The 25,268-nt window shown below is 35.0% G+C and overlaps 2 protein-coding genes and 1 pseudogene across 3 annotated transcripts; 1 reads left to right on the top strand and 2 right to left on the bottom strand.

Annotated features, from left to right (window-relative positions):
• The first annotated feature begins 6,751 nt into the window (after nucleotides 1–6,751).
• LOC114715902 (probable serine/threonine protein kinase IREH1) lies at nucleotides 6,752–17,194 on the top strand. Of its 2 annotated transcripts, XR_003737574.1 has the most exons (9): nucleotides 6,752–6,768; nucleotides 9,034–9,039; nucleotides 14,999–15,087; nucleotides 15,605–15,656; nucleotides 15,767–15,823; nucleotides 15,927–16,100; nucleotides 16,185–16,265; nucleotides 16,572–16,742; nucleotides 16,842–17,194. XR_003737574.1 is itself a non-coding variant. In XM_028900817.1 (8 exons), the coding sequence occupies exons 3-8, from the start codon at nucleotides 15,056–15,058 to the stop codon at nucleotides 16,653–16,655; spliced, it is 477 nt and encodes a 158-aa protein (XP_028756650.1). In that variant the 5' UTR covers nucleotides 6,752–6,768; nucleotides 9,034–9,039; nucleotides 14,999–15,055; the 3' UTR covers nucleotides 16,656–16,732. The 2 variants fall into 2 exon arrangements, 1 of the variants encoding a protein (XP_028756650.1); XM_028900817.1 differs by lacking the exon at nucleotides 16,842–17,194 and having other exon boundaries at nucleotides 16,188–16,265; nucleotides 16,572–16,732.
• LOC114715911 (alpha-galactosidase-like) lies at nucleotides 6,958–13,429 on the bottom strand (annotated as a pseudogene).
• A 3,450-nt stretch (nucleotides 17,195–20,644) lies between the features above and the next one.
• LOC114715895 (probable inactive receptor kinase RLK902) lies at nucleotides 20,645–24,040 on the bottom strand. Its single transcript, XM_028900805.1, has 2 exons — nucleotides 22,507–24,040; nucleotides 20,645–22,093 (listed from the first exon to the last, which is right to left on the bottom strand). The coding sequence occupies exons 1-2, from the start codon at nucleotides 23,861–23,863 to the stop codon at nucleotides 21,459–21,461; spliced, it is 1,992 nt and encodes a 663-aa protein (XP_028756638.1). The 5' UTR covers nucleotides 23,864–24,040; the 3' UTR covers nucleotides 20,645–21,458.
• Nucleotides 24,041–25,268: the final 1,228 nt, after the last annotated feature.

Here is a 25,268-nt window from a genome sequence, read left to right as displayed (position 1 = left end):
TGTAAATTGAGGGTGTTTGGGTTTTACTTCAAACTATGGTTTTGAAGAGAGAATCATGGTTTGAAGAAAAAAATATCCAAACACTATATATTTTTTCAAAATCATTTTTCAATTTGAAACTATGATTTGTATAAAAGTAATCAAACACTATAATTTTTTTCAAAATCACTTTTCATTTGGAAACCATGGTTTTGGGTATAAAATCATGGTATTTCATAAAGTGAATTTTTTTTGCTTTTGAAGGTATAAAACCATAGTTTGGGATATAAATATATATACACATATCAATTACTATCTTTGATCTTTAATGTAAGAGTTAGAAAACTAATTTGTAAATATTAAGAAAATTAGTTAAATTATTTATTTATAATAAATAGATGTTGCATTCTCTAAAACACTTATTAACGATGTGCATTGGGATTATTATTTAATGTAACATTTAATATGTGCAAATTAACATGAGAACTACTTTTAAAAAAATGAATAAATATATGAGACAAGATAGATTGATATCTTATATTCAAAATCAAATGGAATACCCAATTAGCTCTTATACTAAGGACCGGAGATAATATTAATTTTATTTTTCACAAATTTATTATTTCAAAAAAAATATAAATTAAAATCTATCATTTATCTAGTTATCATATTAACTTATGTCCTTTTTAATAATTTGTATATAAAAAAAGATTCTGATAACAATTATTCAAATATTCTCACTTTATCAAAATCACTTTTGTCAAAATCTATTCACAGAATCTATTCTTCCAAAATCTATTCTCTAAACTATGATTTGGTTTCATTTAAACACCCCCTGAATTACCGAATACTTGATCATGGAGATCTAGATATCATGTCAAGGACTACTTTCAACCAAAAGTTTAAGTCGTTAACTAAGAGTTGGTGAATAGCTCTAAACTCTTGACTCTAGTTAGTCTTGAAGAAAGAGAAGCAGACAAAAAATTGATAAAAGCGAATTTAAAAAAAAAAAGACCCTCTGTTGCTCACTCACCGCTGTCTTCAGACTCGTCGTCCGTGGTGGACTTCTCCCACCACGGAACCTCATCCTCCTCTTCGTCCTCAAGTCCTTCTGCTATGTCATCCGGTGCAAAAACCAAATCAAACATTCCATCCTCCCTGTGTGGTTCTTCAAAAAAATCAAAATCTTCATAACTTTGTGTCTCTTCCTTCTCGTTTCCTCCTCCTCGTCGTCCTCGTCCTCCTTTGTATCTCCTCCTTCTCGTTTCCTCGTTTCCTCCTCCTCGTCGTCTTTGTCCTCCTTCTCCTCCTCTTCACCCCCACCACTGTCATCATTGCCGGCATCCTCCTCCTCTTCATTCCCACCGTTGCCGACATCCCCTGCATCAGCTGATGCCCCTCCAGCGCCTCTTCGTGTTCAGCCTCTTTGGTATCAAAGCCCTAACCTTTTAGACACCTATCTTTGTTCGACGTGTCGTCACACACGTGCTTTTATCCCATGTGGTTCTGTCTAGATTTACGCCACTAAACATTCTTTCCACGCCATCTTTTACCGTGTGTATTCACTATGAAAAAGTCTGAGATTGACCATTTCATCTCTGTTCTCTTGAATGGCTCCAACTATCGCCTATGGTTGGAGAGTATGCATGGTTTTTTAAAAAGACATAAATTATGGCGTTCTATTACTGATGATATTCATTTTCCTATTCGCAAAACTAATAAGACTGATTTGAAATTCAATAACCGACTTGATGAGTGGGATACCAAAAATAATCAAATTATCACATGGTTTCGAAATATCTCAATTACTAGCATAAATCAACAATTTGGCTGCTTTAAGACCGCAAAAGAGGTATGGGACCACTTGTTAATCGCTATACATCATTTGATTTGTCCAATTAGTTTCAATTGCATAAAAATCTCAATGTCTTGAAGCAAGAAAAGGATCAGCCCCTATATGAGTTTTTGGCTAAGATTGAGTCTATCTGGGATCAATTAGCCTACTCGAAACTTAGTTTCAAGAATGAGGAAGATGCATAGGCTTTCTTTCGATACTGCGATCAGCTTTGTCTTACTCAATTCTTATGTTTCTCATGGATGATTTTGAGTCTATTTGAGTATCCCTACTTCACCAAAGTCCACTTCCAACTCTTGAGGATGCTCTCCCTCGACTTTGCTCTGAAGAAACTCGATTGGGACTTTTACAACATACTCCTGAAATGGTTTTTGCTGCACCAGAAGATCCTTTAAATCTTATCATTGTTACCCTCAATCTGATCACTCCTTTGATCAATGTCCCAATATTGAGTGCCGAACATGTCAAAAGAAGGGACATATAGTGGCAAATTGTCCTACGATGTTCTGTCGTTACTGCAAAAAGACTGGGCGTCTTATTGATCGATGCCCTACTCGTCCTCTCAGGTCTGATCAGGAAAGATCAACAAGGCCTAGTTCCTTTTCTAAACCTGCATTATCTACCACTGTTGCTGATTCTACCTTGAAATCTTTCACTACAAATCTTGAGGCTTTACTTCTCAAGTTTATCCATGATACTTCCAGTCCACCTGCTGCCTTTTCTACTTTCTTCTCCTCCTCATCGTTCTCGTCCTCCTTCTCCTCCTCTTCATCCCCACCAATGTCATCATCGTTGGCATCCTCCTCCTCTTCATCCCCCGGCTGCCCTCCCCTTTGGCACCTCTAGCTTCCTGATGCGCCTCTTGATGTTCAACCTCCTAATGCGCCTGTCCATGTTCAGCCTCCTCATACACAGCTTCATGATCGTCAACATCCTCAGTAAGTTTATCCCTGATACTTCCAGTCAGCTGCTGCCTTTTCTACTTCCTTCTCCTCCTCATCGTCCTCCTCCTCTTCTTCATCCCCACCACTGTCATCATTGCCGGCATCCTCCTCCTCTTCATCCCCACAGCTGTCGGCATCCCCTGCATCAGCCAGCGCCTCCCCCTTTGATGCCTCTCTAGCTTCCTGATGCGTCTCTTTATGTTCAGCTTCCTGATACGTCTGTCCATGTTCAGCCTCCTCATGCATAGTTTCATGATCGTCAACATCCTCAGTAAGTTTATCCCTGATACTTCCAGTCCACCTGTTGTCTTTTCTACTTCCTTCTCCTCCTCATCGTTTTTGTCCTCCTTCTCCTCCTCTTCATCTCCACCACTGTCATCATCACCGGCATCCTCCTCCTCTTCATCCCCACGGCTGCCGGCATCCCCTACATTAGCCGGCACCTCCCCCTGTCAAATTAATTCCAGATGAGTAAATATTCAATGAAAGGTTTATAGACATCCCTTTGAATCACTTGCGCGCCTTTGCGTGATAACTATATAGGTTTGCATTTTTCTTTTTTGCAAAGGAGCAAGAAAAGCAACGGCTATTGACTAAGGGGGATGATACAAATAGCACCGCTGATTAATTCTAGGATCTGGAACAAGATTGACCGATGCAAAAGTCAGTATTACTGCTATATCTTGCTTTTGTAGTGTATGATTACTATTATATTACTCATTCTGAATTTAGAGGTGAAAAATCATGGATTCTTGTAGCTTCTTCTTCTTCTTTTTGGGTCTTCAAGAATTAAAGTGCCACTTCAAACATTGAGTCAATTGTCATTCTCCCACTCGAGCTGTCCTCTTTTGATTCAAGGGGATCAGATTATGGAATGTGGGAGTCTTGTAGAAAATTGAAAATGTCATACTAAGTATTTAGGACTATATTAAAAGTTTACTTTAAGGTTGTTTTAAATTTGCTGATTACCTAATCCAATGTTTCGTATTAAGCTTTTTTTTTTTCCTTTTTTCCATATATATACTTTGGATTTTGCCCATTTACGGAACAAAAATGAGCCGGTTTAATTTTTTTTGTTTGTTTGATGGATTTATACAATTTAAATTTCTTTTTATGAAAATAATTATTTCAATTTTTTGGGATTTTCTAATAAAAAGTCATAAATATATTATAGGATTGTCATTTTTTTTAATTCAAATTGAGTGATCTCTTGGCTGATTTTTTATCTCCTAAACAACATATAGCATATAAAAATCAGTACCATTGAGGATTAAAATTTTGGTAATACACAATTTGTTTTCTAGAGTACGCTCTTTGTCATAGGGACTGAAGGTGAAATGCTGTTATTTTTTTAATATATCTTCAACATGACGTGGATTTTATTTTGGGTGAAAGGACAATTTTACTTATTGTAATATTAGAAAAAAGCATCAAACACCGTAATAAAATTTAGTATGCAAAAATACCTGTTATGATTTCAAAATAATCCTAAAATACTACTTCCGTTAACTTTACAAGATGGCCGTTTATTTTAAGTTGTGGGCCCCGCTATGTTGTCCGGGTGTCCTCCAGTATCTATATTTTTTTGTAATACCAGCCAGTCTCTCTCCTTTCTCACTCTCTCGCTCTCTCTCTATATATCACGGCTCCTGCGCAAGCTGATGGAGGGATGAAACTGAATCACCTTGGATACTTTTGATTTGTGACTTTAACTCCCTCTTATCCCTCTCTCTCCCCTTACATCACCACTCTTTTTAGCCCTCAATGTTTCGGCAACTCTTCAATGCCCCCATCACTCCCACTTGCTCTCCTTCTCCTTTTTTCCTCATTGATCATGATCTGCCTAAACACTCCTCCTCCTCCTCCTCCTCCTCCTCTTCTTCTGTCCCTTTCCTCTAGGAAGAAAAGCTCAATGTTCCCAAATTCAAACCCACACCAATCGCACCGACTAGGACAATGATGGTCTCGCACGTTCACTTCCCCAGTTCAACTCGATAAACATGAAGAATGAACAATGCTCATTCAAGATTGAGGCATGTTATCTCAGACGAAGCTTGCTTTTACAATGAAGCTATTTTCTCATTGTTCCAGTCATTCTTTCTTTTGAGCTCCTAGCTGGTGTGGGCGTAGCTGTCGAAAGAAAACTGGAAGAAGAGAAAGAGAGGAAGTGTATATTGGGTGATTCGGAGAAAGAATATAAATTATTAAAAAATTTATTAAAATAGTAAATATTATATGGCGACTAAATTAACACATGGGATAAAAGTTTTTGAGTTGTCATTTTTTTTATTGGACAAGTACAAGGAACAGAGTATACGTGGACAATAATGTGAGCCCCACAGCTAAAATTAACTGCACCCGGCTTAACATAACCGCAGTGGTATTTTTGATGTGTTTTGAAAAATTTATATGTCTTTTTGAATCATAAATTTTATTACGTTGTCTGGTACTCCTTTTTGATATTATAAGAGATAAATTTGTCCTTTCATTTTTTTTATTTTCCTTCTAAAAACTATGTTTCTTATAACTAGTAATAACTATGAGGTAGACAAAATGAATCTATTTCTAGAAGCATGAAAATTGAGAAAAATATTTATCAGATATGGCGGTTAAGTGCATTATTTCAGATGATGCAAAGTTCAGAAGGGGTTTTGCAGATTTTCCTTTTCGCATTGCCCCAAAAACCAAAAATTTTGCAGCACAACATTATATGCCCTTGATAAAATATTGTTCCTTCAACAAATCCACATTTCTTTCAACAGAATTAGTGCTTCGTCCAGCCAAGGACCTCGATAATAAGCAGAGATCATGGCATTCCAAGAGACAACGCTTCTCACAGGCATTTCATCGAACACAAGTTGTGAATAAACAATTTCAGAGCATCTGGAGTACATATCAATGAGAGCAGTTTGAATGAAAGCGTCTTCTTCATAGCCAAGTCTCAGTATACGACCATGAATCTTCGTTCCATCTTGAATAGAAGCAATATTTCCACAGGCCTTGAGGACCAGAGGATAAGTGAAGCTGTTACCAAGAACCCCACAGCGAGCCATGGAAGAGTATATCTTTAGCGTTTCTGAGAATAACCCATTGTTGGCGGAGGCTCGAATCAGAAGGTTCCATAAATACAGAGGCCTCTTGAAATTGGAAAGCGATGGAACACGCAATGACATTTACTATCTGAGCTTCTTGGCATAGTTCTCCCTTCTCAATATCAGGTCTGAGAAGCTGTATTCACAGCTTTATCTCATGCGGGAGAAGCAGGAACATGAAAATGAAGCAAATCCAGTTCTATGAATTTCTCTATTGCAGATGTTACAGGAGGATGAGGCCTTTTTCAATTTTAGAATTAATTCGTATCGCTTCTTGGGGGCTTCAAGAGACAAAAGTACTTGATTCTTACACTGCTCAAAACATAATTTTGAAGTTTCAAAGCCAAGTCTTTGATAAACGAAATCCGTTCAGGGGAAAACAGTGGGACGTAAAATTGAATCAAGCGTTAGTTATAGTGGGAGATACGAGATTGCCATGTTTATGTTACGTAAAAAATTATTGTGTTTATTGACAGGATCTTGCAGTATTTGCGTCTATTTGTGAAAATTTCACATTTGATAATCACCTGGAATTCTGCGAGACACGAAAAGGCTTAAAATTGTCCTCGGCGATCCTGTCTTTTGAACTACCTCTGTTGCCCAGCAAGAAAATTCAATAAGAATTGGATTGAGCAGAAAACAACTGAATTTTTCTTTCCAAAATTGTTCTTAAATTAAAGTTGAGTAGTTGAATTTTGTGCAAAAAAAATCATGTTGGGAGAGCTTCCCTCAATCAGGCTAAAAATGCATAGATTTAACTTAGTAGTACTCAATACTCTATATGTATGTATGTATGTATATGTATATAATCAATTGACATGCTTTTGAGAGCTTAAAAATCTAATTATACTAAAATTGCAGGAGCTTAAACTGGCTTAAAATTCAAATTAAATGATACACCCACATCTATTTCTGCATTTCCACATGAAACCAAATTTACATCTTAAATTCACGTCTCTTCTTCTCACATTTATTTAAAATAGTGATCAATGGTTTATCCTTAATCACTAGTAACATCTCATCTTATCCTTAACGACTGAGTCAATCTCTCAAGGGACTCAATACACTCATTTTTATTTTTTTTCTGTCCCACTTCTGGGAATCCTCAACGACCACAGGCACATCTAGGAAGTGCCATGATATTTGGGAGTAAGAACATACATCTTGCAAGCATGTGGGCCCAAATATGCTGAGATTTGCCCAGAAACATAAGATTCAGTTGAGTGCTGCTCAATCCATCATAAGAAATTATGAACACATAGAGCCATCTTAACATAATGAATAAGACTATATATGTACTTATAGCTTTCAAGCAAACAAACTCACAGCCCATAAATCTCTTGCATCGACGGTAGTTCCTGGTTTGAGGCCTATGTCAGACCAATACGCTGTAACTTTCGCTTTTGATGACCTCCTATTCCATAGGATCACTGCCACATTGTAATCATTCAAAGGACCAGCCCACACCTGTCACAATAAAAAGATCATCAGATATTGAGTGTTATATCATTTATACTCTCACCAATAATAACAGTTTGAATTAAATAGTTTGCAAGTTTCTATCTTTTTGAGTCATATTGTAGGTGGCACTTAAAAAAAATTTTTCAATAGGTGAACATGGAAAAAGAGAGACAATACTCCTCCGGCTCTACAGTGTAATTTATTTAGACTGAGTTAACCATGCTTTACATAAGCAAAAATAAGTTATATTGATGTTACATTATATATGCTATTTATTATTTATAAATAGTGTAGATTCTTGTCAAATCTAAATTTATGTATGGATTAATATTAAAATATTTGTTAGATATATTAAATCTCGCAATATTTTAGGAGTTATATTGATGTAAGTCAAAGTCAAGTTTTTTTTTTTTTATTTGGATAAGCCTGGATAAAGCGTCTATGTCTATTTTGCTTTCTTATTTGGAAAATTCGATGTCTAGATCCTCTTTGAAAATAACTAAAGTCTCTGTAGAGAACTTCGAAAAACTCTCTCTCTCTCTGTGTGTGTTTTTTTTTTGGTATTAGACTTTAGGAGAAAACACATGGGTGGGATGGACCAAAAACTTTAAATGTTAGGTTTGCACCATTTTCTCCACTCCAATTCTATTGAGTGCGTTTTTTTTTTTTTTTTTTAACTCAGACCCTTACACATTCCAACTGACCAGTGACATCAATGGCTTCCAAATTTCCCTCATCCTCATATAGATATCTCTTCTCTTTAAGCAATGACTAATGAAGCTACTCCTAAACATGGAAATTAATATAACAAAGGATGAAGGAAGGTGGAAGATGATGAGCATGAGAGTGAAAAACAGTAGTAGAAACAAGAAAGGTTACCCCATAGGAGGCGTACGACCAAGTCCATTGTCAAGCAAGAATCTTCTAAACTGATCTGAAGGGTTTCTGTTGAAAGGAGCAGAAGCAGATGAAGCACTAATTATTGCACTTAACAGCAGAATCAGCCTCAACAAGCTTCCCCTTGAATCTAATTCATCTTTTCTCATATACCCCATTTTTTTGTTTCCTTCTTTAACTACACTCTCAAGCTTGATCTTGAAACCTCCTACTTTATGGTTTCACTTGAATACCTATTTATATATAGGAGAAAGAGGGGGTAGGGTTTGCAGGCATAATGAGGCTTAGTGGTTGTTGATTGGTTTTCAAAAGTTTCAAAAACTATCAGATTAGGTTATCCGCATGTAATAAATTATTGGTTAATCTGTGTTTTTGAATTCCATACGCTACATTTTTTGTACTTTTCTTTATCTACATTATGATGTCAGTCCTCCTCACTTTTTCTTCTCCACAACTAGATGTTAATGGATAGCTACTTCATTCAACATCATCATTAATTTATCAATAACTTCGAAGTTTTTGCAGATGTTGGATTTAAATTATGTTTGATAATTGTGGGTGCTTGGTATTATTGAATTTGGATGAGAAGGGAAAGGCCAGAAATGCAGAAAAGACGCTTTTGTCCCCTATTAAACAAACTACACCATTTTTGGCTGGTCAATTCCCTGAACTGTAGGATGAGGTATATGAAGGAACTGATATCTGATTTATGGTGGTAGATCCAAAGTGTGATTTTAGGACTTCGGTGCAATGTGATGAAGATGGATTTGTTTTATTCGTGTCATTTCTTACGCTCGGCATCATACAACAGGTCAAACTCCATGAGACTGAGCTTCCAATGTTATTTGTTACTTTTGATGAGCAACACAACGTAACTACAAGCTTCTTTTTATTCAACAATATATTTGAATTAGTCTTTACTTCATCCAGTGACATCTGAGAAAAAATATGCTTTGTTCACATTATTATAAAAGTACCATGATTTTGGAAGGCAGCATCTGAAACAATGGCATACAGCCTGGCCAACGATTCAAATCTCAAACAACAAAAAATGTTCATAAATCTCTGAAGGAAAAAACGTAATCTTAAGCTGTTCCTATACATTTCTCTCAGAGGTTTAGACAAGATTATACAAGTCACAGGAATGTCGAGATCTGTTCAAGTTCATCTAATTATGATCACATATGATCCATTTTTCCTTAATTTGACCCTCATCAGTATTGTCACCTTCAAATCTAGATTATGGATATAGCCTTTTTTGCTGGCTTTAAGATAGGCCATTCAAATTAATTGCAGGGCATGCCCCGTTTGTTTCTTTGGATAATACTATACTAAAGAGGAATCTGTATCCTAACTTTCCCTAGCCGATGTCAGTTTTACAGATTCTTTGTCCCTTTCATCATATTGGCTTTGTATCTCTTTGATTCACTAATCAATTTGTGCTTGGCCTTTACCATTTCAATAGACTATGCCACTGACTATGTAAGTGTGCTCTGCATGTTCATGCTTGCTATGGCAACTGATGGTGTGTTTCCGATTGCTCTTGCAGCATAAAATTATTTGACTGTTAGAGATCAAATTTAATACATAACATATTAGTTCATGCAAGCAAATTGGCAGTCCAACTTGTACTTTGAATTGTACATTCTCTTTTGATGTAAATTCATGTTTGTTTCTCTATTACTTCTGGGAACATTGAACGGCAGCAACCACTTTAGTACTCTTCTCTGCCTCTGGAATTAGGATCTGGTTTTGGTGTGTGGAGTCAAATCTTGCAAGCATGTGATTCCAATTCAGCAGATATTTTCCCAGAAACTGATGATAGAGTTGAATGCTGCACAATTCACTACATGTAATCAAAATGATGGCCATCTTATGTACAATGAATTGTGAAGAACAGTATAAATTTTTAGTGTGTAACTCACAGTCCATAAGTCTCTTGCATCAACTACAGTCTCAGCTTTTAGGCCTATGTCAGACCAAGATGCAGTGACTGTTGCCTTTGATGAACTTCTATTCCATAAGATCACTGCCACCTTGTGATGACTCAACGGACCGGCCCAAACCTGTCACTTCACTTTCTTCTAAGTAGGTTGCACTTGGGGAAATTGGCACGTATAATCACAAAACATGAATGAATGTTCGCCAATAATTTTCTTATCCGAATACGCAAAAGCTCATTTGTCTTCAAGCGTGAAAAAACATATTCCTGATCAATTTAGTTATGTGATGAACTATTTCAATTCAAAGCTTGATTATAACCCCAATCAATATGCATGTGAGAAGAAACCCGTGAATTTTAGCTGGACTTTGGAAGATAGCTTTGCAGTGAAATTTGTAAAGCATAGACTGGCATAAGTGATAGATGTTGGGAATCTTTGTCCCAATGAAAAGAAAGACATTACGTCCAAATCATTATTACTTTTCACCTTTTTCCCCTGAACTCCTAGGTTATCTGCATATCCAGAAGATTACAAGTATGAGAGAATTTCTTTTTATGGAAGAGATAAGCAATGCTTCTGTCTGCCTAGAAAGCTAGCTGGCAGAGTTTTCTGTCCTGTATCCATGAGCCTTGGATTACAAGCAATAATTTCTTTTTATGGAAGAGATAAGCAATGCTTCTGTCTGCCTAGAAAGCTAGCTGGCAGAGTTTTTGTCCTGTACATGCCTTGGTTTACTGCAATAACTTCCTTGTTGCTTAGAATTCCATGAGTTATATTATCCATGGCTCGGATATCACATCCAATCAACAAAGGAGCCTTGTAAGATATACACAAAAAAATACTTAAAAATGTAGAATTCACTTCCTAGAAAGATTTTCTAATTGCGATAAATGACAGTGTTAGTATTATGTTTCCTTCTACCTTGACTAATGCCCATACGCTGAAATGAGCTTTATATTCCTCTGTTGTCATCCCTCCATTTCCCACTTCAAGCATATCAGGATCTGACACCAAATATGTGTGTTGATTATGTGTTAATAAATAGAAGCAAAAGTATTCTGACAGAGTCACAAATGATTGTTTGCTACGATTTTACTCTCACATTGTTTCAGAACATAAACCAAGTTGAGAGGAAGATATTACATCTGTTGGATTTTGGGCTTGGATCCGCCCTTGATGGGCCGAATTATTTGACTGGGTATAAAGAGAATATACTAGTTAAATATCTAAGCGATATTATTATATGTTTGATTTGGTCAAACACCCTGAATCATATCCAATCGGTTACAATATAAATCTGATTAGTTTATAATTAATTAATTAATTTATATTGTATAGATTAGATATATATTAAGTATATATATTTAGAATTAATTGTGATTGATTCTGGATTTGAATTCAAATATCATGATATTATGAGATAAGGATATATTTATATATCCTATCTCAGATTTTATCTGATAGGCTCAGTGGATATTTTATGGCTGGCCAAAATACCCTTGACAAAAGCTATAAATGAGGCTTTCCCCATCAATCAAAACTCTAGAGTTGAACTTTCCTATCTCTCTCTCTCTCTTATTTCTTTCTTGCAAAGAGGTGCTCTGCTGTGCACTTAAAAAAACTTAGTTTTTTTTTTAAGAACATCCCTTGTTACCAATCAAAATAAATGCTTATTGTTCAGTTCCTTGAATAAGTTGAGATTTGATATCATGAATAATAATGTTGTTTGTTCACAATCTTGTGACTTGTGAGGTTCAATAGCATGCAAATGATTTAATTCCATTGAGGTATGCCATTTGTCATTTTTCTGATGTCATGCAGAATTTTTCATTCACAGTATGAGGTTATTACAAGGTTTGAACAAGTATGAACTCATATCTTTCATGCCATTAGGCTACAAGGCCATTGGCATTATTAGTACAAAATAGATGTAACATAAAGCATCGTTCAAGTTCTACATTGAGGTCAGATTAGAACACAGTGTGTGTGTGTATTCTTGGTCCCCTGTCCCAATTATCTGCAATATCGCCTGTTGTTCTCCAGCTAGTTCCCACACTTCAGGCCCAAGTTGCAGGGTCTTCTACTCCCCTAAGTTCAGAAACAGATACATATTGTGAAATTTGCAGCATATGAAACCTTGCGAGAAAGAGTATGTGGAATACTGACCATTCACAGAGAGAGAATAAGATAGGCCTTCCAGATTTTAACAAAGCTTCACTCATTATGGGGTATCTGTATTCACAAAATGGAATGATAAATTTCCTCTTGCATAAATTAAACCGCTTCTTATGTTCACTTGAAGCCTTCAAATTCATACCTCTCCTCTGGACTAAGTCCATGTGTATCCTCACAATTAACATACTTCAAGTAGTCAACTCCCTAAAGTAACATTTGAATCAGAATATTCTGTAAATTATAGATATGATAAAAGTTAATGGGAATGAAGATTGGATTACCCAGGAAGCAAATGTTTTTTGCATCTCGGTCTTCATGTCCAAGTGATCCGGGCTGTCTTTTGCTGCAAGTTTGAGTTCTGCAGAGAAAATTTAAGAGAGATGAGAAATGTTTGAATAAGCACGTGTGTGTGTTTGAAAGTGGTCATTGAAGATTAAAGAGTTATAATGGTGAAAGCGGTACCCAGCATCAGAATAAATTCCTAGCTTTAAACCTTTTGCGTGAACATAGTCAGCCAGAGCTTTGATTCCTGAAGGAAATGATGAAGCTTTTGCTACCAAATTTCCCTGCTACGGTTCATATGTATCAGATTTCCACTTATCAGTGGACCAACATGACTAGAAAAGTTTTAAAATAAGCCTTTTGATGATGAGATGATTACCGAAACTGATTTTTAATATTAATTACCTGAGAATCTCGAGTAGATTCGCCCCAAAAATCATCTAGGGACAATAGAAAATCATGATTAAAAAAATAATTTTCGAAGGATTATAATGAATCTATTATTTGTTATAAATAGTTATGCTAATGTAATATCAGCTTACCAATACTGATACGTTGGTACCCCAAAGAAGAAAGGCCCGTTGACACCACTGCATCAGCTGTGCCATAATCAAAAGGTGTGAGGCAGAATTATAAATTAAGGCCTGGTCTCACACTCACACACAAGGAATATATAGATATATAAATAAATACATTAATTAGTTTTATTCACAGATTGATGATCAAGTTATTACCTGTTTGTTTAATGAGGTCTTCAGTAATATTGCAGCCAAAATGGTTCCAGCTATTCCATCTGTTCATCATTAAGAATTTGGCTATCAAACTTCGTCATTTAAAAGTATAATTCGTCACAATTCTGGCTGAAAGAAAACAATTCATTACAATATATATTATAGGGCATTATTGTAAATTGGAAATTAAAAAAAATCGAATATGTTGACTTCAAAGGGCAAATATATCTTGCAAGTCCTCACATTCAACTTCGAAAATTATTAATGTTTAACAGAAATTAAGTCATTGGTACATCCATGAGTTGTGATTCGTAACAATAGAATATGCCTTCCAGATCATCAGAAAAAGACAATTTTCTTTTTCAATTTTTCAAGAGAACCAAATAAAGTATAGTATTAGTACTATCCCCATATATATATATATGGGCTTATGAAAGAAAAAGAAAATAAAACTTGGACAGGAGTGCTTTCATGTTGAAACCCTCTTGATGCTCAGGAAAGCTAGTTATTAAAAGTATTATATTACGCTAAATATAAATATTAGATAATATTTTTAAGTATTCAAATATATGTCTAAATGATGAAAATAGGTATTTTTGAGGCAAAACATATTGTTTGGGGCCTAAAGTTTAATCAACATGGATTAAGGTCTCTGTACCTTTTTAGCCCAAAAAAGAAAAACCCCATGCCGTAATGAAACAAATTCTAAAATTATAGTTTCACGGTTATAAAAAATTGTGGCATTTCACTAATTTTGATCTAAGTTGATTATAATTCCAAAAATCGATTCTTAAAAGAATTACAATAACCTTGACTTAAAATTGACTAAAATTCTATGGCTAAAAGCCTAAAACCTTTTTCCCATATTTTTAAGGGAAAATTTCAACTAAGGACTGCAGTTGACAATTAATTTCAGGCAAGCCTCCAAAAAATTCTGAAATTTCACTAAAAGATTCTGAAATTTCACAGAAGGATCCAAAGAAACTAAAATTAATTGCATAACCCATTTTACAGAAATACCCTGCGAACTGTATCTGCAGAAAAGGAAGAAGAAAGAGAGAAAAAGGAGAGCTTGCTGTGTGAGGTAAACTAGTTTTTTAAGAAAATTATTAATATTATTATTTGCCCGAAACTTTATCTTAAAGAACTAGCTTTTTTTTTTTGGGCAGCTACTGACCGAAGCTTTATGTCTTACCGCAAAGAAGTTAATGTTTGTTGTCTTTATTTTCTTTCTGCTTCTCTATCTAGGCACACTCATATTCTTGGCATGTGTTAGATTAACATCACAGTGTATCAAATTAATCGATATCCTTTCATGTTGCTCCGTGGGAAAAAGAATGCAACAAGATCTCTGACAAATCATATATTCTAAGTACCTAGAACTGTTATTTTCAAATAAATTCACTAAATCTGTGGTTTGGGCAACTAATATATGTCTTCTTTTGTTTTTGGTAGGGATATATGTCTTCTAAATATAGATATTTAGTATAATATTTTCTGATTATAGGAGAGAAAGATGACTTATGATCCTCCGTGAGATTGTTGTTACCTATGCTTTAGTCACTTTACTATATTATTGCTATTAGCGCCAAAATGCTAGCTGAGCACTCACGGATAGTTGTGGTTGTTTCTATTGTAGACCATATTTGATAACATTCTTAATCGCAAGATCCCTTGGCCCCATGTTCCTGAAGAAATGAGTTCTGAAGCACAAGATCTTATTGATCGGTAATTGAATATGTTCTATTCTTACTCCAATGTTCTTCCTATAGGGCTTGGGAAGTCTTTGTTTTTGCTGCTTTGGCACTCCAAAATTCAGAATATTAGTTACTTGTATCTTTTTTTAACAATATCTGAGTAATTCCTGCTGCTTGATCATGCAAATCTTTTCTGACATATTCTGTGTAGGAGAATTTCTAACCTTGAAATTCCAATGCATTCTGACGTTTAAGAAAGCCAATGATAATTATTCCTCGTGAATCCATTTCTGTCACATGGCGGAACTTGATCACAGTTGTTGCCTTACTCAATTTAGCTTCTTTTAGTTTAGAGCTAGCTAGAAATTCTGCTCTACTAAAAGTCTTTCCATGAATTTCAAGGTTAGTGCTATGTATCATGTGGAAAGCCCATCACTGACAACGGGCTTCATAATTTGCTTTAAGGACATTCTTCTTGATTGATCAGTCACATAATTAGTAAAGATAGATTTTTCTTTGATTAGTGACTTAAGATGTTCAATTTTCAGATTGTTAACTGAAGATCCTAGTCAGAGACTTGGAGCTGGAGGGACATCAGAGGTGGGACTTGAGTTTTTATATTACCTTATGGATGCTTGTTTACATTTTTCAGATATTTCTGCTTTTTGTCATGGCTACAAAGTCTGAGCAATAAAAGCTTAATGATTCAGGTAAAGCAACATGTTTTCTTCAAGGATATAAACTGGGACACACTTGCCAGGCAGAAGGTGAGAACTATTTTCCCTGAGCCATGGATGTAATTAGTATAGCGAGCACCTTATGTCAACTCATGTCCTGGTAGATGCATCAGAAGACTCTTAATTTTTGCAGGCTGCATTTGTCCCTGCCTCTGAGAGTGCTCTAGATACCAGTTATTTCACAAGTCGCTATTCATGGAGTACTCCTGATGGCCTTGTGTATCCAGCAAGTGATATTGAGGATTCTAGTGATGCAGACAGTTTAAGTGGCAGCAGTAGTTGCGTGAGCAATCGTCAAGATGAACTGGTACTGCATTTGTGGGCATTCCTAAATATATTGCTGTTGAATTCATTTATTTTGTGCTGACTTGCTTTTGGGAACATCTTTAAGCAGGGGGATGAATGTGGGGGTTTCGCCGAGTTTGAGTCAGGCTTATCTGTCAATTACTCTTCCAGCAATTTCTCCTTTAAGGTATCTCATATCACTTTTCTTATATTCTAATTTTATTTATTGTTGCGACAAACAAGTAGAATTAACTATCATATGGATGATGCATTATCTGGTATGCCTGTATTCTTTTTCATCAGAATGACAAACAGCATGTGACGGCTTCGTAAAATGGCTGCTCTAACCTTTATTTATCTTGAATTGGACAGCTCAAGATTTGTTCCCTCTCCTTTTCTAGCATGTCAACATTTCATTGCTTATGATTTATGCCAAGTTAAATTATCCTTGATAAAACTTCATCATGTGCTAATGTCTCCATTTGGCTTTCAGAATCTCTCCCAGCTTGCGTCTCTCAACTACGATCTTCTCACCAAGGGATATAAAGATGACCCACCTACAAATTCTAGCACATAACTATCTCACCATTTTGTCCTCATTCCAGAATTTGGTTTTCGACATGTGACCTGAGCCATTTTTGTCTGCATATGCACCTTCTTGTTTGTAAGCCTTGTGCATGCATGATTCTACAAAGCTTGCATAATTTCATTATATCTTTGCCCCATATGTATTATGCCGATCTAATGATTTCTGACTTTGCAGAGACCTAGAGGCTCAAGAGCTGGTCCACGATGTGCTCTTTACTTATTAAGTAACAAATCAACACTGGGATTTCAACCTTTTGGGGTTTATGTTGTGTAGGTATTGGGGACTGTAAAGTACTTTAAAATGCATACTAGTGGTGGTTGTTCACATTTTTCTGTGTTGGTGGTGGGGGGTTGCTTATGTAATTTCCTTTCAAAATTTTGAGATATAGTGAAGGCCGTCTTCTGATCCTCTCTCTTGGAGCATTTTCACTTTACCATAGTTGATCTAAAGTGATTACCTTTCTCACTGGGCCTGTATCATTTAAAGTATTTGACTTTATGAGAGCTCGCCATAGTCATTTGGGGTTTTCCTCTCCTCTGGAGCTGATGGATGACAATAATTTGCTCAGCTCAGCCATCACAATCTTCAAATTAAAAGTGCTTTGTAAAGCCAGGTAAATTCATTGGGGGAGCAGAAGTGCTAAAAGGACAACTTTTTACTCACTCCACTCATATTCATAAATCATGTTTAACTAATACATAAAAAAACCAAGAAAATTAGTGAGAATTGATTGTATTAAAAAGGAAAAATCACTTCAGAGGAATGTCAACAAAAATTTATTGTCATTTACAAATTTAAACTTGTCAATACCAAATAAAATTGTGTTATTAAACCCGATTTGGGATTTGTAATTTTCAGTTTCTTTTTCTATCATTCTCCCTTTTTAATTCTTCACCCCCCATAGCTACTCGATATCCGTGCCAAGAGCATTATTGAGAAAAACTATTAACAGTTACGTAAGATTTACAGAATGACTTGTAAAATGTGAACAAACTTGTAGAAATGATTAATAAATGAGAGCGGAGGTAACCATTTTTTGGCCATATTTTCTTTTCCCCTTTCAAATATCAACTTCAGCTATTGTAGTTATTGCAAATGTTTATTGAGCAAAATTATATGTGAATAACACAGAGTTCTAGAAATTATGAAGTAAATCATTAATGATACCATAAAATGATATACAGTAAAAGTAAATCTTTAAAATGTAGTATAAGAAATTAGGAAATAAACAAACAATATATTGTTGCTAAATCAAATGAATAAATATAATATAAAGCTCGATTTCACCGTCAAATTTTACTCCCATCATACAAACAAGAAATTGTCAAAAATGGGAACAGGCCAAAATTTTAAAAATACAAAATAGCATGGCATTTGGCAGGAGACAAATGGTGGAGTGTCCATATTTGTTCCTCTTCCATCGCTTTCTTATTAATTAATTTCCCAACCTTTTTGCGAAGGTAGCCTCAAAAAGATTGGCAAAATGATCCAAACTATTTAGATGGCACCAAAATATCATCATATAGATATTCTTCAGAAGTAGGACCACAATTTCACAATATTCAACTTTCTCAATATTACATGTGAATGCCCTCTTCACTTGGTCCACCATAAAGTTTCAATCATGAACGTATCCACATGCTTCCTTCATACTTTTTGAGATTTCACAGTGACTATTGTCCACACAACACAACAATTTTGTTGTAAGTGTCAAATTTCAATCTTAAAAGTGAAATGGAATGATAAAAGAAAGGTTAAAAATTCTCCCTCTACTTTTTTTTTTTGGGCAAAATTTTATTTTTATTCTTTTATTTTATACAAGATTTCAGTTTAATCCTTTAATTTTATAAAGTATTCTTTTAGTCTTTTAATTTTAATATCATTAGCATCTAACAATGATTTTGTGTGCCAATTATCATCATTAAGAATTAAAATTAACGTATCAGTATTTAAAAATGGTTTATTACAATTTAAAATTTTAACGTTAGTATCTTTTGTTAATAGCTCTAGACTCTAAAAATTGAAAAAGTATTTTATAAAATTAAGGACCAAAATAGCACTTTGCATGAAGTTAAAGATCAAAGATATACTTTTACTTTTTTTTTCATTTTAATTTGAAAACATGTCTGGAAGTTTATAACTTGAGTTGTCGGTGCTCCTAACTTTGATTGATATTGGAAAATTTCAGAACATGATGAAAATAAATGAAAGGTGATGGGAAAGCCGAAAGCATTTGTTTGACTTTATGCTTATTTATTAGTATTACTACCTCCGGTCCTTAATATAAGAGTTAGTTGACTAATTTGAATGGATTAAGAAAACTGGTTAAGTTAATTATTTGTAACAAATAAGTATTATTTTTTAAAAAAATATTCTCGTTAATCAAGTGTATTATCAAAAATTATTATTATTATAAGAATTATTTTAAAAAAATAAATAAATATAAGAGATAAAATGGATTGAGATTTTATATTATAAATTAAAATAAAAATTAAACAGAATTTTATATTAAGATCGAGGTACCAGGGACCCATGTTATTCACACCAGGAACATTTTAACGTTGTGATAAATATTCTTTGTCCCTATTCAAATGCCTTATCTTTTAATTTGAGTACAACGTTCTGATTTTTTTGTCAAAAATAAAAAAGCAATAATTACGTGAATATCTCCTTTGATTAATAGGGCTTATCCTTAACAAAAAGATTTATTTGTATATTTAAGAAAGAAAAAGGTCCGATCAGCATATGAAGTAAATCCAAATGGCTTACGATGTGCACGTTCCACAGTACACCTGGACCAAGTTTATTGAATTAAATATAATAAAAGTAGTCTAAACTCTAAAGCTTTTCTCAACTTAAGAAGTTAATTATGGTTCTATTGTTAAAAATATTTTAGATTTTCTCAAAAGGGAGAAAGACACCAAAATACTCTTCAAATATGCAAATATTAATTCAGATTCCAAAAGAGCCTAATCATTATGAAGTCTTTAGAGACTAGGCTGATAATATTGAAATTAATTGTCACGGCTTTAGTTGTTAACATTTGATAAATTAAAGTTATTATTTGTTAAATTATTATTGTCATTTTTATTTTTCATTTTTCAAATAAAAGTCATTTAGGTAATTTCATAACAAAATTTAATCTCAAGCTAGAAATTTCTCCCCATACATTACACGGATTAATATATCTTATTACTTTTAAAATTATAATAAATTACATTATTTAAAGTAATTCAATATTTACTTCTTACAGAAGTATTTTTTTTTTATTCGTTCAAATAAGATTTGAATTAGAGATGCGGAATTTAGAAGTAATAGATAAAAATTTGAAATTATTTATTTATTTTTCTATTTAAGTCTCTAATGAACATATTACTTAATTATGATCCTCCCCATTTAATTTAATATATTCAAATTCTGATCAAAATATTATTCAAATCTCATTAAACCAATCAATATTACAAAATTTTAAGAATAGAGTTAATAGTTGATAGATTAATCTTCAAGGGATCACAATAATTATGTCATCTCGAAATCCTACAGATTTAGGAATACTTTTATATTTTTTCCCTATTTAAAACATAAAACCATTTTCTTTTCCCTGTTCTGCCCCCAACAACACATTAAATCTCAATGTAAATATGGATTTCTTTTTCCAGCATGGGACAAATAACATGATAGAAACTTTCGCCACAGGATATATTGATCAGAACAAGTTGTTAAGTGAAAATTTTAAAATTCAAATTCAAACAGTTAAAAATAAGACATACAAATAAAAATAAACATAAGATAAAGAGATGTACCGATCACAAAAAATTCAAAGCTCATGAACAGAAATTTATTTGGGTTCTTAACGCAGTTTCCCCAAATCTTCTTCTGTTCGTTTTATTTTGGCCAACCACCCAGCTCTGAATCCAACTGCTAAGAGAAAGAGTGAGGGAATTAATGAAGTTGGTTAAGAATATAAACCAAACGTATTTAATTCCAAAGTGATTTCATTTCATATCCCCACCAAACCTTTTCGGCAAAAAAATAAGAGTTTGTGTGAGTGAGATAAATGCCACCGACAAGACATCACAACCAACAAATGACAGCAAACTACGACGTCTTTTGTTCCAACAAGGCAACAAAAAGCAGAGTGTCCCAAACAAAAAGAAATACAAATCACTAATGGACCACATAGGCAACCTGTCCAGGTATCAAATGAGAAGAAGAAAACAGGTGGATGAAAATAATACACAATGGAGAAAGATTATATCATGAAAAAAGAAAAGGAGGCAATAAATTTGATGTTTGGTGCTAAAGAAACGTGAGACCCAGGCAGCCGCAGGATTTAGATTCCAAACCATCACTAATTCATTAACAAGAAGCATGAGCTTTGTTTGATGATTTGACTATCAATCGTCAGAGAGGAAGTGAGTCATTTTGAACAAGTAATGATCATTCAGCTCATTTTAAAACAAAATACCTTCATAAAAACAAACCAAAAAAATGATCTTAATGACCAAAATTTGTCCAAAGTGATTCATTTTTACTCCATAAATTAAGACAATCTATACATGCGATGACTATCTTCCATCAAGTAGGATGGTGACAAGGACAAAACTAAGGCTGTTTGCATGGTTTCTGTCAAGTCCTCTGATAAAAACATAAAAAACATGTCAAAGAAAATTTCTCCAGCAAACCAATCATGTGAAGTTAAATTGTAAAAAGATCTCTGAGTCTCATGTTTCTACCAAAGAACTTGATTGATGCCTTAGTTTTGTTCTCATGACAGACTCAGACCCAAAATCAGTGAGAAGATATATCATCTATATCCTTGATCGGGTCAAGATTTTGGATTCGGTCTTGATCATGTCTCGAGCTAGCCTCTCGTAATTCTTCAATGCGCTTGGTCACTTCTGTCATCGATGGCCGATGATCAGGGTATGGAGCAACACAATCTACTGCAAGTTGCAACAATTGAACCATCTCTTCCTCAACATTCTGATACCTAAGAAGCTCAAGATCAAACACCTCAGAGGTCCACTCTTCTCTAACAATAGATTGAACCCATCTAGGGAGGTCTACTCCTTCATCGTTCAAGAGCGCATGGGCCGGAGCCTTCCCAGTAAGCAATTCCAAGACCAATACTCCAAAGCTATAGACATCTGCCTTCTGAGATACCTTGCGAGGATCAGTTACCTCGGGTGCACGGTAGCCGGTAACTCGATTTGGAGTGGAGGTGGGACTGGCAAGGTGCGCCAGGCCGAAGTCGGATACTTTAGCATGCAAGGATCTGGTGAGGAGGACGTTGGATGACTTTATGTTTCCATGAGAAACATTAGTCCCTTGTGAGTGTAGGTACTCAATGCCTCTAGCTGCTCCAAGAGCAATGCCTGATCTCACTTCCCAATTCAGTGGGGTCCTACCAGCCCCTTTGTTTCCTGCAGCCAGAAATTATTAACAAACTTGTAACATCATCGTTCATGCTCATGATCCATCAGGTGTTTGTTGGTCAGATTTATATTTAACATAGTTCAATGAGGTCAATAGGATTTAAAGTCAGAGAAATAAAAAGAAGTATAAAACCAAGGAAAACAATCATCTGCTGCTTCCACATTACCATATCAGAAGAGAGGGGGGGAAAGGCAGGAAAATGAAATATATTTGAGATTCTATGGAAACTGGAGGAAATAGTGCTCAATTACATGCAGTTTCATTCAAGTAGAAGAAAGTAATTCATTTGAACTGCTAATGGGATGCATAATAAGCAAGGTTAATTGTCAAAAGATCAAAAGAATAAAACAAACCAGAAAAGAGGTAATGAAAGAAACAGAAGGTATCCAAATGAGCTCACCATGCAAAAGTGCAGATAAGCTTCCAGTGGGCATGTAATCATGGACAAGAAGCTTTTCTTCTCTGCTATAGTAGTAAGCCATGAGAGGGACCAAATTCTCATGATCCATTGCTCCTACTGCTTCAATCTTCTCCTTGAACTCTGTATCAGAAATCGTCACATCCCTCAATCGCTTCACCGCCACCACAGGCCCATCCTCCAGAGTCGCCTTATAGGCTGTTCCAAATGTCCCTTTACCCAAAACTTCTGCAGAAGCCCTAAGCAAATCCTCAAGATCGAACACCTTTGGTGAATGACCAAAAAATACAAGCTTTTTCGCTTCTGCCGCTGTCGCCGCCGCCGCAGTTGCCCCCACAGCCGAGTAGCCATTACTGTGTCCACTGTGTTCCACTTCTGAAACCGGTATGTCGCCTCGAATTGCCACTTCAGGATGCTTCTCAGAGAAAATGTCCAGCGACCTTGTCTTCTGATTGCTGCTCTTTCGGCACAATATGATCAGAGCGAAAAGAATCAACAGAAGACACACCGCTGACCCTACGACGATTCCGGCAATGGCGCCACCTGATAGTTTCTTCTTCTTCATGTTTCCTTCATTGTTTTCAATCGCAGGCGTCGGAGATTTTCCAGTTCCAGTTCCGGCTCCGGTTCCGGTTCCGGTTCCGGTTCCATTAACATCTCCTGGACAAAGACTGAGGGGTTTCCCACATAGAGAGTTTCCCAGAAACGAATCTTTTGCGAAAGTTCGCAACTTTTCTGGCACCGAACCATTCAGCTTATTGTTTGAAACATTGAATTGTTCAAGGTTTTCGAGCTTTAACTGGGGGATGGCACCTGAGAGGTTGTTGTTTTCAAGGAACAAAATTCTCAGCCTCGTCAAATTGTTGAAACCCAACGGAATTGAACCGGAAAAACTGTTTGACGCCAAATTAAGCCGCACCAAGTGCGGTAAAGCAAACAGGAACTCTGGAATTTCACCAGAGAGCAGGTTCTGTTGCAAGTAAAGGTTACGAAGATTAACGCAAGAAGCGAGATCTTCAGGAAGCCCACCTCTCAAAGCATTGAAACGCAAGCTCAGAGTTCGAAGATGAGTCAAGTTGCCGAAAATGCCAGCGGGAATTGAGCCGGAAAGCGCAACACCGGGAAGACGAAGCTGGACGACACGGTCATTTACGCACTGGACTCCAAACCACTTGCATGGACTCTGCTCAGAAACGTTCCAGAAAAGGGTTCGGCCCCTAACGGCCGAACGGAGAGACACGAGAGCGAGTTTCTCAGAAGCTAGATCTGGTCTGACCAGAGGAAGAACAACCAGGAAGAGACTGAGCAAAATGGAGAGTTTATGAAGCAGCATTATCATGCTGGATTTTAGCTACCAATACTGTCGCTCTATCAGAGAAGGAGAAGAAGAAGAAGAAAGGAAGGTGTGAGGTGGAGATGGAGTTGGTTTTAATGTTCAAAGAAGCAGGAAGGGAGTGAAAGAACAACCATTAAAGAGATCGAAATTGGGAAAACTCCAGTAACAGAGAGAGAGAGCTGCCGGCTGCGGTCTCGCGCGAAGGAGATGAAATGCTGTGCGTGCTTGCTTTTGTTTTTGTCAATGTGGGCTCCACAAGCATGCTTTTTTTTTTTAATGATATCCTACAGGCTTAAATTTTGAGTTCGCATAATTTCGAAATTTTATTTTTGAAAGAGTGACATAATTCAACTAGACATGAAATTTTGAGTAAATAATAACCTGAAAAAAAATTACATATCAAAATTTGGATATGCTGTTAATATCTGAGCTATTAAAACATCTTACATTTATAATGTATTTTCAAACTTTTTACTTTGAAACATATTTTCACTTCACCAGGAGAATTTCATAATCATACGGTCATTATCTTCCTTGTGGGTCCCCAAATACATTTTCCGTTCCTTTTTTATTTTGGAGACAGTATATTCATTTCTTTGGATTCTCTCCACGCGGAGGAAGGAAATCCATTTCATATTTTCATTGATTAAATATTTATTTAATGAAAAATTGATTATACTTTCAACCCATGAATAAAATGAAGAATCCCATGCGCAATTTGAACCATGACCTATGACTTTTTTTCTTTACACTTAGATAATATGAGTCTATTTATGATGATTTATAAGTAGTTTTTTAATCTAATTTATAAAATATAAAATAAATATGTGATAAGAATTGTATTTCCACTTAACAGAACATACATGATAAAAGCAGAATCTGTCATTAATAATTTTACTATCCCCCAATTTGAATTTTACATTATTATTATTATTATTTTCGATAATATGTACAATATGTCATTGATAATACTACCTCCGTTTCTTAATATAAGATCTCATTTGACTTTTATTTTAATTCGAAATATAAGATTCCAATTCATTTTGTCTTTCATATTTATGCAATTTTTTTCAAGATAATCCTTCTAATAACTATAGTTTTAGCCAACACATTTGATTAGTAAAGATATTTTAGTAAAGACAATACCTATTTATTACAAATAATGAATTTAACTTATTTATTTAATCTTTTCAAATTAATCAACTAACTCTTATAATTAGGATCGGAGGTAGTATTATAATTTCTTGAAATAACTTAATAAATTTTGAAATATAATTACAAGTTGTGCAGCGGCCAAAAATAATACATGTATCATAATATTATTAGAAATATAAATAATTTGATAATTCATAATGATACGAAAATACGGATTAGGAATTATCTTTTTAATTTATTATATGGATTTTCT

Source organism: Neltuma alba, unplaced genomic scaffold, assembly GCF_004799145.2.
Source record: "Neltuma alba isolate B1F8T4 unplaced genomic scaffold, ASM479914v2 tig00011618_pilon, whole genome shotgun sequence".
Taxonomy (NCBI): Eukaryota; Viridiplantae; Streptophyta; class Magnoliopsida; order Fabales; family Fabaceae; genus Neltuma; species Neltuma alba.
This window is presented reverse-complemented; position numbering and strand designations above follow the sequence as displayed.